A 20,788-nucleotide genomic window follows, 5' to 3' on the forward strand; every position below is an offset into this window, starting at 1 on the left:
ATCAGGCATCAGCAACTCCAGTTGAAGGATTATCAATTTATCACCATCTTCTTCTAAACACCCAAATCACCTACACAACAATTAAGTTATAAGTATAAAAAACCAATTCATAAAACAACATAAACATATTGAAGTAAATCATAGATACAATCACACACTATTAATTTACAATTTACAATTAGTTCAAACAATAACATAAATTCATCATCATTCAAACATAATCATATTCAAATTAAACCCCAAATACTGATTATTAACATAAAATATAGAAGGGTTTGCAAATCCAGATGATATTTAACCTTGGGTTTGCAAAATAGTCACTAATTTATCAGAGAATACATATGAATATGACAAAGAAAATAACAAACCTGGATGTGTGTTCTTCAATCCAAGACCTACCAGGAAATAACGATGTCGATTGAAGGCAATCTAAACGATTGCGGATTATGTTAATCTGAACAAAGCATATATGTGGTCGCCAAAATATCGAAGTCAAGCATCGGAAGATAATAATATGGGTAAATTCCCAAAATAGTCGGATCCCAAAATAGCACTTTTTTCCTTAAAATTATTTAAAATTTGGACTTGAGAGAGACTTTGGGGAAAAGAAAATTATTATGGGGTAGCAGGCCAAATCTTAAAAGAAATGGAGGGAGCAGGTAAGATTTGAGAAAATATTGAGGGCGCGTTTGCTTCACGGACTTTTATTAAAGGATTTGGAATTGGAATTGGAATTGGAATGGAATGGAATGTTTGAGAATCCCTATCATATGTTTGGTTGGTTAATATGTATTGAAATTGGAATCTTCTTCATTCTCGGTTTTTTTTATGAATGAGGGCAAAGGCGGAAACGTTTTAGTTTTTTTATATTTTTCGTTTTTGATTTATATTTTGAGTTATGATTTTTTTTATTAATTTTTTTGAATTTTTTTTGGAGGTGTTTTTATTGTTAATAAAACAATCCTTTATTTTCCATCATAATCCTTATCAAATAGGTGGGATTTTAAAATCCCATGAAATGTGGGATTTGATGAGATTTAGTTTCCATTCCCATTCTTTCATTTAATGAAACGAACATATCAATTCATGGGATTTAAAATCACATTCCTTATAATTCCTTCCAAATCCTTGAAATGAACAGGCCCTGAAGGTAAAGTTCAATTTTTTTGAAATATTGAATGAGAAGTTCTAATATTTTCTAAACTTTTTTTCTCAAAAAACAGTCTCCCAAAACTTTTTTTTATATTTCCTACCTGGCCAGTTCATATTTTCAAATTCTGGTCAAATATATTTTTTACAGTTATACCCGGTTGTGGTGGAAGCAGGTGGTATCCGATGCCAGGCAGGTGATGACGGTGGTGGTGATGGGGTGGGGGTGACGGTGTCGGTGATGATGGTGGTTCACGGTGGTGGTGGTTCAAGGGGTATAATTGTAAAAAATATATTTTACAAGAATTTGAAAATATGAACTGGCCAGGTAAGAAACATAAAAAGACTGTTTTTTGAGAAAAAAAAGTTTAGAAAAGATTGAACTTTACCTTCAATATTTTCTCAAATCTTACCTGCTCCCTCCCTTTCTTTTAAAATTCGGCCTGCTACCCTCATAATAATTTTTTTTCCCAAAGTTTCTCTCAAGTCCAAATTTTAAATAATTCTAAGGAAAAAAGGACTACTTTGGGAATCCTCTCTCTTAAAAAGGCTATTTTAAAAATTTTCCCTATTAATATTGGTAACTACTAGTAGGAGGGAACAACTTCTTTGGGAAACTTTGATGCTTATTCGCTAACGGATTAAGGAAAAAAAACCGTTGACAATTATCAAAAAGTTACAACTTACAATTTTGACACTTAAAAGACTTGTACAAGGATGAAGTCATGACTTCTACCTTATGAATCACACCTAGATGTTCAATAAAATTTATATCGAAACGTCGACAAAAATAAGCTCGTTTGATCGGCATGCTTCGTTTTTTTTGACATAATATATTTAAAAAATCAAAAGAAAATATAAAAATAAATAAAGTTGTTAAATAGATATTAAAAATGAAGGAGCAAACTTATAACTATTCTTTAAATTTAACAAAATATTAGTAAAGATGAGGAGGGAAACTTGTAACTATTCTTCAAATTAACAAAAATGTTAGTAAAGATAAGGGAGCAATGTTGTAACTTTATTGATGAAATTGAAAGACACATGATATTTAAAGCTTCAATGACTATTTTGTCCCACTTAAACATGCTATATAGGTGGTTATATCATGTGTTTCATGGTTTGTAAATCCCTTAAACAAAAAATGCATTAATTTACTCTCTTGTGATATATTACATATAGAATAGATAATTATCAGCAGAAGTTAACATGAATCTTAGAAAGTAAACTTTGGTCATGAATCTTGAAAGTAAACTTTGGTAGTTACCTATTTCTTTGGTGTGTCCAAGCCATTAAATGCAAACTTAAATAAAAAAAAAACACTCGATCACCAGCACTTTTTTTGTGTGCTCAAGAAGTTAAATCGAACATAAATTGATAAAAGAAAACACACTAAGAAAAAAGAAAATGCCAATGGTGGGTGTTGAACCCCCAACCAAGAGTTTGAAACCAACCCTTCTTACAATTTGAACCATTTTCATTTTAAGATTTGGATTCACTGTACATTTTTTTAATGGCTTTACTTCAAATTTTTTATATAGCCGCTCTTGTAATTTTTTGAAACTCAGTAGGTACCCGTGAATCCAGACCTACATACCTAGGTCCGCCCATGATAAAATCCTGTAGCTCTTCGTATACTCCATTTTAGACAGAATAGCAAAACTAGTTCTTTATGTTTGTACGTTTTTTCAGTAGTTGCCCTTTAGCAAACTTAATAACAGAAAACATCCTTTATGTTTAAAGCCCTTATCACATTACGTCCTTTCACCCTAACGCAGTTAACTTTTTTCATTAAATTCGGTCATGTGAAAAGCACATAAGGGTAGGTCACTAAATTTACATATTTATTTAATAATTAGAAATATAAATATAAAAATAAAAATATGTCTCCTCCCTCCCTCACTAAACCACCACTGTCCACCCCTTTCTTCTTTCTCTATCTATACCACAAAACCATCTAGAGCCATTCAAACCGCTCGACGCTCGAACTAGCTCGACGCTCGCTCGTAATTTGCTCGGAAAATGCTCGCTCGTTTTTTCGCTCGATTGTAAACGAGTCGCTCTGCTCGTTTCGGTTTGTAAACGAGCCAAGCAACGAGCAAAGGTCTGCTCGGTTCGGTTCGACTCGAATATTTTTAATTTATTTTATATATAAGTATATAGGGGATGGATCTTGCGAGAAGTGATATTATAGCGAGAAGTGCGAGAAGTGAATCTGAACCATTGATTTATTTAATCAATGGTCAACAAAAGAAATGACAAATTCTTAAATATAAACACATGTTTATGACATATTTTTAATTAAAAAGGGTGCATATGTTTTTTGTGATGTAGCCCTTTTTAAGCTAGATATTAATGCATTTAGCGGTTTCATTTTTTATGCTTAATCAATGGTTATAGTGTCATATATAATTTTTACTATTTTATTTCTTTCATTAAGCTAGTCATTAATGTATGTGAAAATTTTATAATTGTAGATTATTAGCATGATCCGCTATTTATTATATGTAGTTTAATATATATATAAAAGGTTTATTTTGTACTGTGTAAGTGGTATTTAACGGTTTCATTTTTTTATGCTTAATCAATGGTCATAATGTCATATATAATTTTTACTATTATATTTATTATTAAGCTAGTCATTACTGTATGTGAAAATTTTATAATTATAAGTTATTAGCATGATCCGCTATTTATTATATGTAGTTTAATATAAAAAAAGAGTTTAATTTGTACGGTATAAGTGGTATTTTGAATTGTGTATGTGTAAACTTTATTGTGTGTAGCTTCATATATGTATTGTGGATACTGGAGGTGGTATTTCGAATTATGTACGTGTAAATTTTGTCGTGTGTAAGTTCATATGTGTACTGTGTAGGTGGTATTAAAAACTTTGTACGTGTAAATTTTATAACATGTAGGATCATTTATGTGTTATGTAGGTTCATATATGGGTTGTGTAGACAACATTTCGAATTGTGTATTCGTAATTTTTATCTTTTGTAGGTTCATATATATACTGTGTAAGTGGTATTTTAAATTGTGTATCTGTAAATTTTAGCGTGTGTATGTTCATATATGTACTGGGTATGTGGCATCTCGAATTATATACGTGCAAATTTTATTATGTGTAGGATCATTTTATGTAATATGTAGGTGGTTTTACGAATTCGGTATAAAGTTAAAAATATTTCTAGATATGGTTAAATTTGAAATATTATGACGAACGAATTAATCATAGATTAAAAAAAACAAATTTAAAACAGAACATAGTATGTTACTTGGTAATATTAGTTGATAAGCTGGTATTCGAAATGCATCAATTATTTCATGGTAAATAGAACTAGTGAAAAAATAAACAAAAATAAATCCATACTAACTAAAGGACAACTAGTGGTATAAATAAATTGTAACTTACAAATCATAAAATCTGGATATTAATGCTTTAGACTTTTATTTAGGGATAGATTAAAAAAAATAAATGATAAATTATTTTAATCTACCTATACTAACCTTTTATTTATTTATTTTATTTTTTCTCAAATTTCATTTATTACAATAATTGCAATACATTTTCAACCATTGATTAATAATCTAACGGTTTAGATCAATTCTCGCACTTCTCGCTATAAGAATCACTTCTGAAATGAACCTAATCCTAAGTATATATGAAAAAATATATAAATATATAGACAAAACACATAAAATATAAGTATATAATTTTTTAAACCCTTAAAAATTTTTCCTATTCCATCAATTTTATAGTTTTATTAGTTCGATTCAAGTTTTCAGAATACTAAAAGTTTGTTCAAATGTTCATTATATCTTACTTCAAACTTCTTTCTCCTAAAAATTTACAGCATATTATATGTTTGTCTAAAAACTACTAATTTGTATAAAAATATATTATTTACAGCCTTCAAACTTGTTTCTTATTGAAAATTTTAAAGTAAAAAAGAAATAAAAAATGCTCGAAATCGCTTGATGTTCGATCGAAAAATACTCGGTTCGATTTTTGCTCGTTTCGTTATTCGCTCGGTTCGAATTTCAGCAGTTTGATTCGGTTCGGTTGTAAACGAGCCAAGCAACGAGCAAGCCTTCGCTCGGTTCGGCTCGGCTTGTGAACCGCCCTAAAACCATCACCCTACCATCATCAACCAAAACAACCGACGCCACATCTGAATACTCCGTCACTCACCTCCGCAACCTCCACCACCACACCAGACCAAAACTTCATCGACCTCACCACCGTCTACCTCAACAAAGAAGGTGACACATAATTAAATCCGCTCGTCGAAAACCATTAACCGAAAAATCGATTTTGTTGTTGGAATGCTCGAAATGGTACTTCGTCCCACTTGTGCAAGTCTCAATCTATCATTCCCCTAAAATACAGGGTTTTAATTTTGTCGTTTTTCACCGGAAAATGTTGACGGCAGGTCGGAACTCTAGTTCTTGGCCAGAATTGCGGGAGTTGCAAGTCTATGTCGCCCAACTGGTTGCCGGAGAGGACGACTATGCTGGAATAACGAGAATTTAAGGTCTTTTTCTCCATATGGTTGCCTCCTCCACCACCATAAAATTCACCCAAACTTCGGCCGAAACCGCCTCTCTGTTCTTCTACCTCTGCCGTTTACCTCGGACAAGAAAACCCACCGCCAGTAGATCAAGGGTTTCTGAGATAAGGATGATGGTGGCCGATAGAGATGATGGGTGGTGCACTAGGGTGTGGTTGTGGTGTTGATGGTGTGTTATGAATGATCAAGGATGAAGATGATGGTTAAAAAGAGAAAAACGTTTATTTATTAGAAGACCTAAATTTTAAGCTAATTACACAAATAACTCGTGATTGGGGTAAAAAGATCAAATTGCCCTCACATAAGGTGCACATGACTGGATTTAATGGCAAAACTAACCCTCGTTAGTGGAAAGGACGAATCGTGCAAGGTTTTATTGAATATAAAGGATGTTTTCTATCATTAAATTTGTTAAAGGACAACCGCTGAAAAAACGTACAAATATAAATGACGAGTTTTGCTATTTTGTCCTCCTATTTACCTCCATTATCTAATAAGTATAAATTACAAGTTTGGTGTCGCTAAGCCGTCACCGGGCCACTTGGTGGCACCTTACTTGTCCATACAATTTTTTTTCGTTTTTGTACCGTAACGAACACAACGGAAGCTGGTCGAATAATAATTTTGTTTTCTTCTTTGTTTGTTTTAATTCCAATATCATAACGAAAGTGACGAAAACCAACCCAATTCGCAACGTCTTAACGTCCAGGATCGACAACGCACGATTTTACCTGTGTCCGAGTTTACACCGACACCACTCCACTGGTCCACTCAATTTTTATATATATTGTTCACATTTTAGCTCTGGTACCATAACGAACGTAGACGAAACCTACCGAATTCGTGCCAAGTTACCTTCTCAATGCCCAGGACTGACAACACTTGGGTTTTACCATCCCCCAGGCTTACCAACCAAACAAACTTCATTTTAAATAATTTATTTTTTTTATATGTTAATTTGACGAATATATATTTTTTGGACGCTAAGGTTTTACCAATGTTGTCTATACCGTAAAGAGCGTAAACGATACTAACTGAATTCGCGTCAACTCACTAACGTAACACTCAGGTTTTACCAATACCTAGGTTTCAACGTTGATGTTTTACCAGTTGCCACGGCGCAACGCGCCGGGTAAAAATTTAATTAACAACAAAACATCATTTTGCGATTGGTCCTCGATTTCTCCCAATGATGCCATAAATTCATACGAGACTAACATTCTAACAATCTAACTAGTAGTAGTATCCATTGTAATTACATATACTAATAAAGCAAAACCATTATTTCACATGCCATTCAACTAGATTAGCTAACTAAGATGCTAGCTAATACTATTACCATTTACAGAATTATTAACAAAGTTACAAATATAACTTTAAATGTTGTATTATATTAGGTTTTTAGCTATTTAAGAATCATAAAATTTTATTTATCGTTATTTATATCTTATCAAACCATAAAGTATGCTATTACATATATTATTAAATTTAACCTTTTTTTTTATGTTTTTTGACCATCCGTGTATTACACGGACATCCTAGTTCCAAAGTAAGAAAGTAAGAAACCAAATATCACCTACCACATGCCCATTTCTCCTTACACAGCGAGGCCATAAATTCATATGAGAAATAAAAGACTAAGGGGATGTTTGGTACAGAGAATGGAAAAGGAGAGAAAATAGAAATGGAAATGGAATTGTAGAGAAAGAGAATTGGTATGGAGAATGAGAATCATTTCTCTTGTTTGGTACACGAGAAAATAAACAGAGAACTCTACCATACCCAACCCCACCTCCACCCAACCTGACACCACTCACCACCGCAGCCCCACCACCACAGCCCCACCACCACCAGCACCACCACCACAGCCCCACCACCACCAGCACCACCACCACAGCACCACCACCACAGCCCCACCAGCCCCACCACCACAGCCCCACACCACCAGCACCACCACCACAGCCCTTTCTTCAACCACAGCCCACCACCACCGGCTGCCGCCACCAAATCCCCTTCTTCAACCACAGTACACAAGAAATTAAAAAGATTCAAATTTTTGGAACATAAGATATAGAAAAAGGAGGCTCAGATCTGTCATCACTGCCTCTTTGGAGATTTTGTGGTGGTGGTTGTGGTGGCGATGATGATGATGATAATCAGAAGCCACCTGCGACCACCGCCGATTTCCACCACCACTGTCACCCACCTGCGACCACAATCACCCGACCATCTGAAAACCCTAACCTACCACGAACCACCACTTGAAACCCTAATCTCCGTTCACCCGTACCACCTGCAACCTACAACCGGTTACCATCTCTGTGTTCACCACTGCGAACGGCGGAGACGGGGTGGTGGTTGCAGACTTGGAGACGAGGTGGCGGTTGCAGACTTGGAGACGAGGTGGCGGTTGCAGACTTGGAGACGAGGTGGCGGCCGGAGACGGGGTGGTGGTCGGAGACGAGGTGGCGGCCGGAGACGGGGTGGTGGTCGGAGACGAGGTGGTGGCCGGAGACGAGGTGGTGACATGCTATGAGGAGGCTGCTGAGAAATGGATTTCTCTTTGTTTTAAAGAGAAATGGAATTCTCTAGTTTTAGAGAAATAGAAAGAGAAATAGAAATGAAAAGTGGAAAACAAACAAAAGAAATATTTCTAATTCCATTTCTCCCCAATCAAATCTCTCTATCAAACACCCCCTAAGTTCAAAAAACTAAAAACCAATATAGATTGGTATCAACATTGGGGTAGACTCGTCAGAGCTTCAACAACTTTCTAGCAAACAAAAAACTTTTCATTAGGCATTACAGACAACATGGTGCAAATAAATTTTTTTTTTCCAGAAAAGACGAAGACGCGAGTAATAATACTTAATCAAACACATTTCATTCTCTAAATCTATAAACACCACTTTCAAAGCTGCAGCGGGCGGGCACATTGCGTTATAGTCCATCTCTGGAGAACAAATGGCAGATGCGGGGTCATTTTTAAGGCTGCTTAGACTAGTTTTATCAACAACTCAACCCAACCCAACATTTTAATAAAAAACTAATTTCTCTTTCTTTCACATACACAACCCAACCTAACCCAATTTTTCATTTTCATTCCCAACCCAACCCAATTATTTTAATACATATATTTATTTAGGTTTTAATTTATTCTATAAAATTTATTATAATTAAAAAAATGTTTATTTTTTAAATTGTATTATTTTAAATATAAAAAATATTAAAAAAACTTGAATTTTTTAGAAGTAACAAAACTAATTTTACATATAATAATATTATAAAAAATACATGTTTTTAAAAGTGATTCGTTTCTAACAAAATTTATATCGAAATGCTCATAAAAATAAACTAAACAAGACTGTGTTTTTGAATTTTTAAAATAAGTTAAATAATGTAGATTATTTAAAAAAATCAAATTACATACAAAAGAAATTATTTGAAAGAAAAAAATAAATATTTAAATGAAGTTAGGTCATGACCTAGGTTGATCTTATGGCTTGAGTTGTGCGCTATAGCTAATTTAATTTATTTTTTTAATATGTAAATAGTGTAAAAATCTCATAAGAGGTTGTTGATAAAGCTAGTATAGATAAGTTCAACCTGATTTTTATAAAGTTTGTGATTTATAATTGTTCATCTTTAAGGCTTCTTTTAACCATACACTTTTAACCATACAATCATGGAGCGATGAATGAAACTTTAGTGAATTCTATAGTTAAAAAGTAATAATAATTTCAGTAGAACAAAAACTTGATTATTATTTTATCTTCAAATTGAATAATATATTTTATTTATTTATATTAAAATAATTAAACAAAACAGTTTTAAATATTTTTATAACATAAAATCTTCCCTACCCCACATTAGTTTGTAGTGTTTCATCTCACACTTGTGGTCTAGTTAGAGAAGATTTGGATTCTCCAATATTCACCCAAATTTAATCCTTACTTGTGGTATTTTAGATGGATATTTGCATGAAGGATTTGAATTAGGCCTTGTGAGGTTGTCAGCTCGAATCCTGAGCTCTCCTGGTTTTAGCCCCACCGTGTGTTACGTCAGAGAGTGGCAGCCGACGATATGGTAACTTCCAAGTCAAACCCTAAAGCCATAGTCTGGCCATAATAAAACAATAAAACTCTTTAAATTAAAAAGTACGATGGCCTAAAAACACAAGAAAATCACCATTTAGAAAAGAAAAAAGAAATAGTTTGTAACGTTCCCACCCAACATATTTTTGTAATCTTCTCTCATTAATTTATTTCCAACTGCCATATATTATTATAATAACAATATAAAAAGAAAAGCGTCAAGAACTGGCATCGATTGCGTGACAGTGCTAGTTTCATTTCATTTCTCAACTAAACCACCAACAATGGCGCCTAATTCCTAAACAAATCGCCGTAAAACCTTACAATTTCATTCCCGTCGATCACCGGTAAGCTAATAATTTATCACTTTTGATTGACTAGTTCTCGTTTGATTCGAAGAGATGATCCTGATCGATTAGGAAATCATCATCAATATTATAATTATAATATAAATGAATCTGTTAAGATAGAGAATGAGGCTTCTATCTGGTTCATTTGACCAAAGCTAAACTCATCAAACTCGGAACTAGACCTAGACCGGCCTAATATTGAAGATTACCTTCCTAATACTGATTCAATTCAGGAACCTCTCGGAACGCTTCGACTGTAATATTAAACTCTCTCTGTGTGTGAGTGTGATGAAGTTGTTGATGAACTGAGTGATAAATGAATATAACTAAGCGAAAGCCAATTAAATGTAAATGTGAACATCAATCAGTCAGGCCTAAAAGTGAATAAAAGTAGAGTAAATTGTAATGAGCTATTTATTAATTCCGTAACAATCATAAACCAACGTACATAAACGAACTTACACAGTCGTTAACTATAAGCATAAATGAACGTAACCAAATGAACATAAATTTGTGTGTATTCGTTCGTTTACGTTTCTTTGTTCATTTATATTCATTTGGTTATGTTCGTTTATGCTTATAGTTACCAACTGTTTCAGTTCGTTTATATATTTGTTTTAAACTTTCTCTCTGTGAGTCGTTGTGTGTGTGACAGAGCGCATTATTTCATTATTTAAATGAAGTTGTTGATGAACTGAGTGATTATTATGATTAGGCGTGATATACTGGACATTTCACCCACACTGAGGGAGGCAGGTGGCGCCATTGTCGATGCAAGTATTCTTTCCCTTTCGCTTTCCACACAATACATTTGTATAATTGTGTTAGTTTGGATTGCTGTTTTCATTATTATTTGGACTGCTATTATATATTTCATGTGAGAGCTTGTAAATCAAACTAAACTATTGCAGTTAACCAGATCATATCAAATTCCAATCCTATAGTGAAATGGGTCTGTTGCTTAATCAGGAATACTGTTTTGGGAATATAAACAATTAGCTTGATGAATCTATTGTTGGTTGCCTTGCAATAATTGGAACTTTTAGATTATAGTCCAATTTGCCTGTTATCTCATTAGAAATTACAACAATATGTTGGTGAAATTGTTTTGGTCTAGAGTTTTCTCAATCTTGGTGTTATCTTAGGGGATTCTAAGTATATAATTACTGCTCAAAGACTCTTGTTAGGCTTGTTAGACATCTGATATAAAATTGTAAACTTGTATGAATAAGTGTACTAGATTGCTAGTTCAAATGTTACAAGGTCCATGTGATGGTGGGAGGAGTGGCAATACAATAATGAAATTATCATGTTATGTTATTACCTTGTTGTAGCTGCACGGGCGTGCGCCACTATTTATGGATAACCAACAAAAGTTTCATTGTTGATGAACAGGATTCTTTTACGAGATGTTTCAAGTCAAATCCGCCAGAACCTTGGAACTGGAATGTTTATTTGTTCCCACTGTGGTGTTTGGGAGTTGCAGTTAGATATGGAATTCTTTTCCCTGTAAGGTTGGTATTTCTGCCACTCGATTATGTTTCATTTATTGGGCTATTTAGGAGGTTAATGGTAGAGTTTAATAGGTTTACAGGAGCAGAGGGTCTCTTTTAATAAGCAAGTTGTTTTTTTACAGGGTTTTAATTCTGACAACAGGTTGGATAATATTCCTTTCATGTTATATTCCTGTGCATTTGCTATTAGAAGGGAATGATAAGTTGAGGAAAAAGTTAGAGGTAAGAAACATTTGAGAAGAATCATCATTTTCTATTCAGATTTGTAACTGACTGTATTTATTTGACATTCTCACTAGTGTTTATCTTTTTTGGTATTTGATTAATATTTAGAGAGCTTTAGTGGAGTTAATATGCAGCTTCTTTGTTGCATCATGGATTGGAGTTGTCAAATATCATGGCCCGAGGCCATGTGCAAGGCCCAAACAAGTAATTTTTATTTAATACTTGATATGAATAAAATGGTCAAACATAAAAACAAATAAACAAGAGTGATAAAAGTTTCTTTGCTTCCATGTAACAAATTAAATTATGTGCTTGATTGGTGGATAATCAGGTGTTTGTAGCCAATCATACATCAATGATTGATTTCATCATTCTAGAGCAGATGACTGCTTTTGCTGTCATCATGCAGAAACACGCCGGATGGGTTGGTATGTGTCATCTTAGAATTAAATTTAGAAGCAATAAAAAATGTTACAATAATAATTAATAACTCATTATGTTCAGGACTTTTACAAAGCACTATATTGGAAAGTGTGGGGTGCATATGGTTCAATCGTTCAGAAGCAAAAGATCGTGAAATTGTAACTAAAAAGTATGTAAAATATCACAAGTCTGTTTTTTTTTCCGTATATTGACATATTATGCTTTGATATGTTGTAACATAATATGGGCTTGCAATTTCAGGTTAAGAGACCACGTTGAAGGGGCCGACAACAATCCTCTTCTGATATTCCTAGAAGGAACTTGTGTGAATAATCATTACACTGTTATGTTCAAAAAGGTACATAATTTAATATGCATAAATTGATTATAATTTGATTTATCACAATAAGCATTTTTCAGGGTGCATTTGAGCTTGGATCCACTGTTTGCCCAATTGCAATCAAGTACAACAAAATCTTTGTTGATGCTTTTTGGAATAGTAGAAAGTAAGGATTATTCTTCTAATTTGATATTTTAATGACACATTGAATCAATATGTTGAGACCATGTCGGCCCCTTTTGCAGACAATCCTTCACAACACATTTGTTGCAGTTGATGACATCATGGGCTGTCGTGTGTGATGTTTGGTATCTAGAGCCCCAAAACATGAAGCCAGGAGAAACACCTATTGAATTTGCCGAGCGGTAAAACTTAAATTGCGTGAAGATGTATTTGATATTTCAATGTCCGAACTCTGAAATTGTCTAAATTGTTTATTATTATTATTATTATTATTATTATTATACAATTGATTTTAGCAGTAGACTACTAATCTACTGTGATCATTTCAAATAAAAATCCACTATGAATTGAGCCTGAGCCGGGATTCAAAAAATAACTCACAAGCCGAGCTTCAGCTCTTGTGAGTTAAAACGAGCCACGCTCGGGCTACACTCGACTCATTTACCACATTACAAACCAGGGACTTGGTAATCTATCTAATGACCAATTCTTCAGGTTTTTCATTCTCTTGTTTCTAGTCATGAGTTTTGAAGAGGTAGGTCCCAGCAGAGCCCAGTTGGACCCGCAAGACTCACCTTAAACAGGGACGTCTGCGCAGAGACCAACTGGATCCGCAGGACCAACCATGCTCAGAGACGTGACGTCCTTACGCGCAGTACGCAAGCTGGTCCCGCAGGAAATGCCTCCCAATGGTGAAGGACTCCGCCTGTCCCCGCAGCCTCGGATACAAGCCATTAGGGAAGGCCACCCGCGCAGCATGGCTACACGCACAAGGCACTTAGCTCTCGATCATTCAGTGTCACCTGAAGGAATGAGCCAAGCCGGGAGCAATCCCGCACAGAGGCGGGAGGGGGAATACTCCCGCCCAAATAAGCCAGTCCGTATACTGAAGGATCTTTTACTGTACCTGACGAGGTATGGGCGAAAGATCTGATCAGAGATACGACAGCTCACTGATACAGTATGGCGAGCAGCATGCTCCTGTACTGTATCACTATTAGCCGCTGCCTACTCACCAACTACTGTCATACCACGTGCGTAGCCGGCAGTTGGTGGAAAGGGAATAGTACACAGCAGGCCTGGTCACTATCAGCCGCTGCCTACCCACCAACTACCAGCAGGGCACGTGCGTAGGCTACTGTTGATGAACAGGAACACTGTAGCAGCCGGCCATACCTCCTTGGAAACCTACCTTCGGCTATAAATACCCCAAATGGTATGATCATCTCAACACTACATTATCACATTATCATCATAATATACCTGATATCTGCTCTAGCAATCTCTTAATATACTTTTATATTTAAAGAGCAATCTAGTCTGATTCTCACGCCGGAGGGTGGTCACAAGGAGAACCCCCCCTTCTCCAGTGACGAGCTCACGGTGTCTGTTTTGCAGGTTATCAGAAGAACCATCTTCCAAGGGTCTGACCCCTCGTGGGAAACATCTATCTAACCCCCAGGTTACCAGTAATCTGCCCGGGGTCCGGTTAGTGTTTCTTCATTGGCGCCATCCGGTGCATAAAGCTAGAACTACAATTTTCTCCAGTTTTTTCAAACTTTTACAAGATGGTTTAGAGAAATTCCGGTAACCACAACCCCAGCTACTGGAGGGAATACCGGCAACACAGTTTTTACAAACACTACCCCGGCTACCGAAGCCGGGGCAAATGAAGTAAATTTTACGAACACTACCCCACTTACCAAAGCTGGGGCAAGTGCAGTAAATGATCACCTACTGGGATCCACCGATATCCAGTTTGAGAAACGAAGACTCCCCCGCCAGACTCTCGATGAAGTTAAGGCATGGGCGGAGGCACGACAAAAGGAATTCCAGGCTGAGTTGAACGAACGCTTGCGTTCCGTGCAACAGGCCGACGAATTCGAATACTGGGAGGATGACTCGGAGGAATCCGACTCCGACGCGAACCCTCGCCATAGGGCAAAAGGGAAGGGTAAGGAAACGGAATCCCAACCGAAAAGGCATTTTGGACAAGCCTTCAAACCAAAAAGCACAGGTGGAAGTCCACGAGACTTCTCTAAAACGTTCAGACCGAACGTTGCAAATGCAGGAACGTCCAAATTTGCAAGGGACATTGCTGAAGCAATCGCCCCAAAGAGTGCCAAACAAATGCCCAACATAGGCACATATGACGGTATATCTGATCCAGACGATCATTTGAACAGGTTCATAGCGGGGGCAACCGTCAGCAATTGGACTGAACCCACGTGGTGTTACATGTTCCAAATGACGCTGGTGGGGGCTGCTAGAGCTTGGTTTGACCGCCTACCGGTCAACCACATCTACGACTGGGCAGACTTCCAGCAGAAGTTTAGCCAACACTTCAGCCAGCAACGGAAGTATACCGAGGAGCAATGGACAATCCTCAAATGCATACGAGAGGAAGATGAATCTTTGCCAAACTTCATCACTCGCTTCAACTCAAAGAAGCTAAGTTTGGGCAATATCAGCGAAGATCTTGTTCGCGCTGCCTTTATCCAGGGCGCACATGACCCAGAGCTCATCCGCACCCTAACGGGTAAAGATGGCATGCCATCCACATGGGATGGCATCATGACAGCAGCAAAACGCTATGCGGAAACAGAGAAGCAACTGGGTAGAGATCTCCCACAGAGCACAAACCTCTACACTCAGAAGACGAGAGAAGACAACGTCCTCACCGCCAGACTAAATAAAAAGCGAAAGCTAGGCATTTGGCAGTCAAGGGTAAACTTTGACACCTCATCCGGCTTGCAACATCGAGTGGGCGGAAGGGATAATGTACAGTCGCACCGGAACTCCAGATGGACGCCACTCACCAAAAGCGTCACTGAGATATTCGCCACTGAAGAGCTCCCATGGCCAAAGCCTCCAATAATCCGACATCGTCACGATGCTGATCGGAGCAAATACTGTGACTTCCACAAGACAAAAGGCCACAACACTGAAGAATGCATAGACGTAAAGGACATGGTCGAAGCATTTGTCAGAGATGGGACGCTCGCGCACCTCGTGGCACAATAAAGGCTGAGCAGGCGGGTGCGTATAGAACCTCAGCTGGGGAAGACACGAATCAATTCCAGCTTCAAAATCGAGACTACATGCTGCGTAAAGAACGAGATCCCGAACCAGGTGCGTATCGGCTCGATGGCACTCCCATCCCAACATGGAAGGGAGCTCATTTACACAGTCTGCATGTAAATCAATTCCAATTTGTAAAGAAAAGGCCAAGAGCCACTTCTAATGGAAATGATTCTCTTTAAGAACATCGAAGCTGATGATTTTACATTCATACTTTTCTGAACACTAATATGCCGGTTTTCACCGCATAATTACGTGAAGTCATTGCATGGGAAGGCGGTCCTACCCGCACGAACCCAATAACATGACAAACCTTCACGCAGGTCAGTTTGGGAAAAAGTTCAGCACCCAAAAATGAAAGTGCCGGTCTATCCGCATGAATCATTAAAGGAAACTGAATAATAACCTATCAACAACCGCGCGTCGAACGGTTAAACTATGCAACACTGGTGACGGCGTTCACATTACGTGAAGTCGTTGCGTGGGAAGGCGGTCCTACCCGCACGAACCCAATAACTTGACAAACCTTCACGCAGGTCAGTTGAAGGGGAAGAGTTCAATTATCCTATTAAATGAAAGTGCCAGTCTATCCGCATGAATCATGAAAGGAAACCGAACACTAACCTATCGACAACCGCGCGTCGAACGGTTCAAAACAAAATTCTTAAAAAGGATGAGGAAAACCTACACGCAGGTCAGATAAGGGTAAAGTTTTGCCATCCTACTAAGTGCAAGTGACGGTTCTACCCGCACAATCACGAAAGAGGAAGCAAAACTTCACACCTATTATCAATCACGTTCAAAGGTTAACTTATCCTCAAAAGGATGAGGAAAACCTACACGCAGGTCAGATAAGGGTAAAGTTTTGCCATCCTACTAAGTGCAAGTGACGGTTTTACCCGCACAATCACGAAAGAGGAAGCAAAAACTCTAATCCATTATCAACCACGTTCAAAGGTTAACTTACCTTAATGCCTTAGAAATTTCGAAAAGGAAAACCTACACGCAGGTCAGATGAAGGTTAAAGTTTAGCCATCCTACCAAGTGCAAGTGACGGTTCTACCCGCACAATCACGAAGGAGGAAGCGAAACTTTAACCCATTATCAACCACGTTCAAAGGTTCTTATTCTAAACACTTGGAAAATTGCTAATTTAAACTAAGTATGCAAGTCATAAGTTTATAAAGCAAGGAACCCAAAGAAGGAAATAACAATCTTATGCGCAAAAAGATTAATATTTCAAGAATATATTACAAGAATGGCCGGGTAACTACCCGCCTAAGAGAATAAAACTATACAAGTCTTAGCAATGGGAAGGGATCTTCAGGATCAAGCTTCAGGGCCGCTTCCACTTGGACCCGCTCCGTCAGAAGAACGGGGTGGTTCGAGGAACGCTTTGAGGACAGCTAACCCATCATCAGCAGCAGCTACTTCGTCGACCTTTTCCACCACTGGATGCGGGAAGGCGGCGTATTGGTTCAATGCTTGGTCATAAATGGCTTCGGTATCCACATCGAACAAAGGGAAGTTGGAAGGCGGGACGCCTTTCTCAACAAACCCTAGACCAAGCAGGAAGCCGGCCTTTTCCCCATCCTCATGAGAAGCGTTGAGGGCTGCGGTCATAGCATCATCATAAGAGGTCTCTGAAAAGACCCGACGCACAACCTACAAAGAAAAAATACAAGTATTAGAACCTTTTCTTACAAAAGAAAAGCGAGAAGATAAAGCTAAACATACCTGAGGCAACGCTTCTCGAAGAAGCCATTGGAGGGCAGCTTGAGCTTCGTTATGGGCGCGTTCGGCTACGCTCTTGTTAAGGTTGGCAAGTAAAACTTCCTTTGCGACAGCCTCTTCGACGCCCTTAAGCTTCCGCTCGGTGTGGTCAAGCACCCCTCTTTGGTCCAAGATTTCCTGGAGTTTCTTGGCATCTTCCATTGCCAAGGCATCATGAGCGCGTTGGAGAGCCTCTAATTTGGCCTTGAGCTCCTCATTCTCCACACGCAAAGGCTCAGCAACGGCTTCAGCCTTGGCAGCCCTCTCGGTTGCGTTTCGCGCAGTCTCCCTGGCCAGCCGAAGCTGTTCATTCACAGCTTGGGCAGCCTTGGAGCGGGCCTCGAGTCGCGCCTGAACTTCAACCTCGAGGGCCTTGAAGGCCTTCTCCTTGTCGGCGGCAGCTGCCGCCAGCTGTTGGTTCTCCTCCCGAAGAGCACGCGCCTCAGATACGTCCTTGGCGCGAGCTGCTTTCAACTTGTCGTTCTCACGACAAAGCAGCTCGACGCGCGGCTGCATCCGGGCTTGGAGAACCCGAAGCTCATTGGTTAGCCTACCCTCCTGGTAGCTAGCCATGGCTTCCCCCAACGCACCATGAGGAGCAGCGTGGCGAGCCCAGTCCACGCACTCCACAGGGGTACGAAGGGTTGTTCCTCGGCGTATGTTCCATCGCGGAACATACACTTCATTGGAATCCGACACTGCAAAAGAAACAAAGGCAGTAAGGAAAAGATGATAAAAAACATAAGGGAAAAAGAAAGGAACCCTACGCACCTGTAGGGTCAATGACAGGCCGATAGCCGCCAAACCCATCACCTGAACCTAAAGGAAATCCATCCAACAGGTCAGGCAGACGGGAAGGGGGCAAAGATCGGCGGGAAGCCCTGCGCGTACCTGATGGTCCGGCCGTAGGTGCCGGTGGCGCGGGCATGGTGGCAGCCGCCGTGGTCGCCGTTGTGGTCGCCGCCGCGGTCGCCGCCTCCTCAGCAGCAGCAGTAACCGCCGGCTCCGTGAAGGATGCTGTAAAAATCGCACTCACGGCCGGCGGTGACGTCATCTCGGCCGGAACAGTTGGCTCAAAGGAACGAGCAACTGGACCAGCGGATGCAGGCGCAGGCGCCTGGGTCGACGCCTCAGGAAGGATGACCGAGCCTACCGTCATTGGCGGGGAGGTACTCCCCTGCGCTTCACCCCGGAATGCGTCAACATCCACGCCTGCACAAAGAAGAAAGTGTTAGATAAATTTATGAAGTGATAAATCTACAGACATTATGATTGTACTTACGGGTTTTCTTGACCCTGAACGTACGGACGGGCGGGGAGGAACCCGATGGAGCCGGCCTCTTGGTACCGGTCACCGTCGTCTTCGTTGGTTCTCCGGAGGTAACGGTCGTAGCCTCCGGAGCAGTGGTCTTCTCACCACCGGGCTTCCCCGCCACTTCTTCACTATCTGACTCTGAGTCAGATAGAACCACTGGATCAGCTGTGGAGGCCTTCTCCTTCCCCTTCACGCCGGCAGCAGCCTTCTTCTTCCGCACCAACGGAGGAGCATCTGAGGATTCCTCAGAAGAAGACGGGTCAGGAATTCCAGCAGCAGGTACAGCATTGAGGGATTGAGGAAAGAATATCGCCTTACCTGGCCGCCGGTGGCTCAGGATCTCGTGGCCCAGTGGATAGACCTCCACAAACCGATCCGCCGTTTGCTCCAGGATGGGCAACTCGCCCTCGTCCAGAGCACGAATACCCATCCGCGCAGGACCATCGGTTTCCCGCGGGTACAGAAGCGACTCCAAATCATTTCCCTCTGAAAGAATAAACAGTTAGAAGACAAACGCGTATCAAAAAGAAAGACAAGACATACCATAGGGAATAGAGTTCAAACCGTATTCGAGAAGGATGGGAACCTGAGACGCATCCTTCCACACCCGGCTCATCCCTAACATGACCATCCCGGACTCCGCAAACCGGTAAACCGGAGATTGGATCCGGGATATCTTCGAAAACCATTCCGCCTCCTGGTAGTTGGGGGCGTGAAGGCTCGGTATCGCTTGGCCATTTTTAAACTTCATGGCAAGGGGGATGGCGCGGGCAGAAATGTAGAAGAATTCCTGCTTCCACGCGCGAAGACTGCGCTCGGTGTCGCAAATCTTCAGACCCTTAATACGGGTCGTCAAAGTGTACCACCCCTGGATGCACCTCCAGGTATAGAAGGTCATCAGGCGGTCCACATGGGGCTCGATGCCCAAAATCCGGCACACCCACTCAAAATGGCGAATCTTGGCGATCGCCATAGGGTGCAGCTCGGTCAAATGAACACCGTGCCTCTCAAGGACACGGTAAACAAATTTTGTCAATGGGAATCTAAGATTCCCATAGACAAAAAATGCAGCATAAACCCCGATCTTGCCTCTGGGGGCATCGTACACGGTCTGGTGGGATTCAGGAAACTCAGGCTCGAGATGATCGAGCATGAACTTCCTGACAACATACCGGTACTGATCGCCGGGCAGAGCACACTGGCACTCGCCAGCAGTACCCCTGTCGTCAGCTATAGCTTCAGCATCACGAGAAGACATCTTGCAGAGGAAGAAAAGAACGATTTCGAGAGAATGCTCGATTGAATAAAGGAGTATTCGCCGGAAATCGCCTTAAAGATGAAGAGAAGAGTGAAAAGTATGGATTACAAATAACCCTCTCCCCCTTTATATAGTAATCGCAATTAATGCGGTGAATTTAATGCGGAAGAGAGAGAAATCGAAGGTGCAATGAAACTATGACACGTGGCAAAAAGCAAGCTGGCAACAGCTGTTGACAGGACGCGTGCCAGTAATTTCGCGGCCACGCGCCCGAAAAATCGTGCCCACGCGCCAGAAAAAGCGACTGGAATGACCATGTTCTGTCACGTCACCATAACTTCCTGCACGTCCTGACAGTCAGAAGAAACCGTCGCACGACGTTTCAGAGGTTTGGACTGTTCTTATCTTTTCACCAACTCTTCGAATTTCAAAATTCAAAATTCGAAAATATTAAAAAGTAAGCGGGAAAATACCCCTTACCCCTTGGCAAACAAGTAACCATAAGA

At 39.6% G+C, this 20,788-nt stretch overlaps 1 protein-coding gene across 1 annotated transcript; it reads left to right on the forward strand.

Moving 5' to 3' along the window:
* The first annotated feature begins 646 nt into the window (after nt 1–646).
* On the forward strand, nt 647–13,041 carry LOC143574177 (glycerol-3-phosphate acyltransferase 9-like). Its single transcript, XM_077058863.1, has 13 exons — nt 647–659; nt 1,326–1,424; nt 9,695–9,786; nt 10,326–10,426; nt 10,886–10,943; nt 11,566–11,684; nt 11,807–11,906; nt 12,018–12,113; nt 12,241–12,337; nt 12,414–12,501; nt 12,594–12,690; nt 12,753–12,838; nt 12,918–13,041. The coding sequence occupies exons 1-13, from the start codon at nt 647–649 to the stop codon at nt 13,039–13,041; spliced, it is 1,170 nt and encodes a 389-aa protein (XP_076914978.1).
* Nucleotides 13,042–20,788: the final 7,747 nt, after the last annotated feature.

The sequence above is a fragment of the Bidens hawaiensis genome, unplaced genomic scaffold (genome assembly GCF_021521415.1).
Source record: "Bidens hawaiensis isolate Kalapana, Puna unplaced genomic scaffold, B.hawaiensis_p1.1 tig00026856_1, whole genome shotgun sequence".
Classification (NCBI taxonomy): Eukaryota; Viridiplantae; Streptophyta; class Magnoliopsida; order Asterales; family Asteraceae; genus Bidens; species Bidens hawaiensis.